This window comes from Trypanosoma theileri (genome assembly GCF_002087225.1).
Source record: "Trypanosoma theileri isolate Edinburgh chromosome Unknown TM35_Tth_219_V1, whole genome shotgun sequence".
Classification (NCBI taxonomy): Eukaryota; Euglenozoa; class Kinetoplastea; order Trypanosomatida; family Trypanosomatidae; genus Trypanosoma; species Trypanosoma theileri.
Window position 1 is genome coordinate 2,934 of NW_021640061.1, and position 873 is coordinate 3,806.

At 32.8% G+C, this 873-nt stretch overlaps 1 protein-coding gene across 1 annotated transcript; it reads right to left on the reverse strand.

Annotated features, from left to right (window-relative positions):
- Nucleotide 1: 1 nt before the first annotated feature.
- On the reverse strand, nt 2-730 carry TM35_002191010 (uncharacterized protein; the record flags this gene model as incomplete). The annotated part of the gene is made up of 1 exon (XM_029032032.1): nt 2-730. A coding segment is annotated over one exon (729 nt), but the record flags the coding sequence as incomplete, so codon positions are not given.
- Nucleotides 731-873: the final 143 nt, after the last annotated feature.

Here is an 873-nt window from a genome sequence, read left to right on the forward strand (position 1 = left end):
ATGATAATAATTGTGAAGATGATTGTATAGATGAAGAAGAAGATGTATTGGGTCCACTACAAACTACTACTGCTTCTGTTAAATCCGTCTTTTCCTCCTTCTTCTCTTTATTATTATTATCCTTATTATTATTATTATTATTATTATTATTAGTATTATTATTATTATTATGAGTTTCCATTGGCATTGGTTCATCTGATAAGATTCTAGTTTCTGCCACTATATGATGTGAAAGTCCCTGTGCGGCGAGTATCGCTTCCGCTACATTTACTGTAGGAAAGTGTTCTAATGTACGTAGTAATAACTCTATTGCCTTACCTGGAAGATTAACATTTAGAGATCCATATATAGATAAGAGAACTTGTTGAGCTGCAGAAGAGCCAAAGACGCGATAAACAGCACCTATAAAATGTGAAAAGATCCAACCAAGTGGACTTTGACCACAACGGAGTGGTGTATGTTGAAAAGAAGTACCAGACATATCACTTCCACGTAATCCAATAGGTTGAGGTTGAAGAAATGCTAATGAATCATCATCTTCTTCTTTTTTTTCTTTTTCTTTATTATGATGATGATGATTATTATTATTATTATTATTATTATTATTATTATTATTATTATTATTATTATTGTGAGGGAAATGAACTTTATTCCAAAAAGCCGCCCCACGTTGATAACGATGTTGTTCTGCTGGAGAAAGCCAACCATTATCTTTATTATCGTTTCCCATTACTTCCTCTAAAGAAGAAGAAGAAGAGGAGGAGGATGATGGTTTTTTATCTTTATCTTCTTTTCCTTTTATCTGTTCTTTTTGTTTTTCTTTTTGTTGGAGTTTCTCCCATTGTTTCTGTGCACGTTGTCGCCATGTGCCAA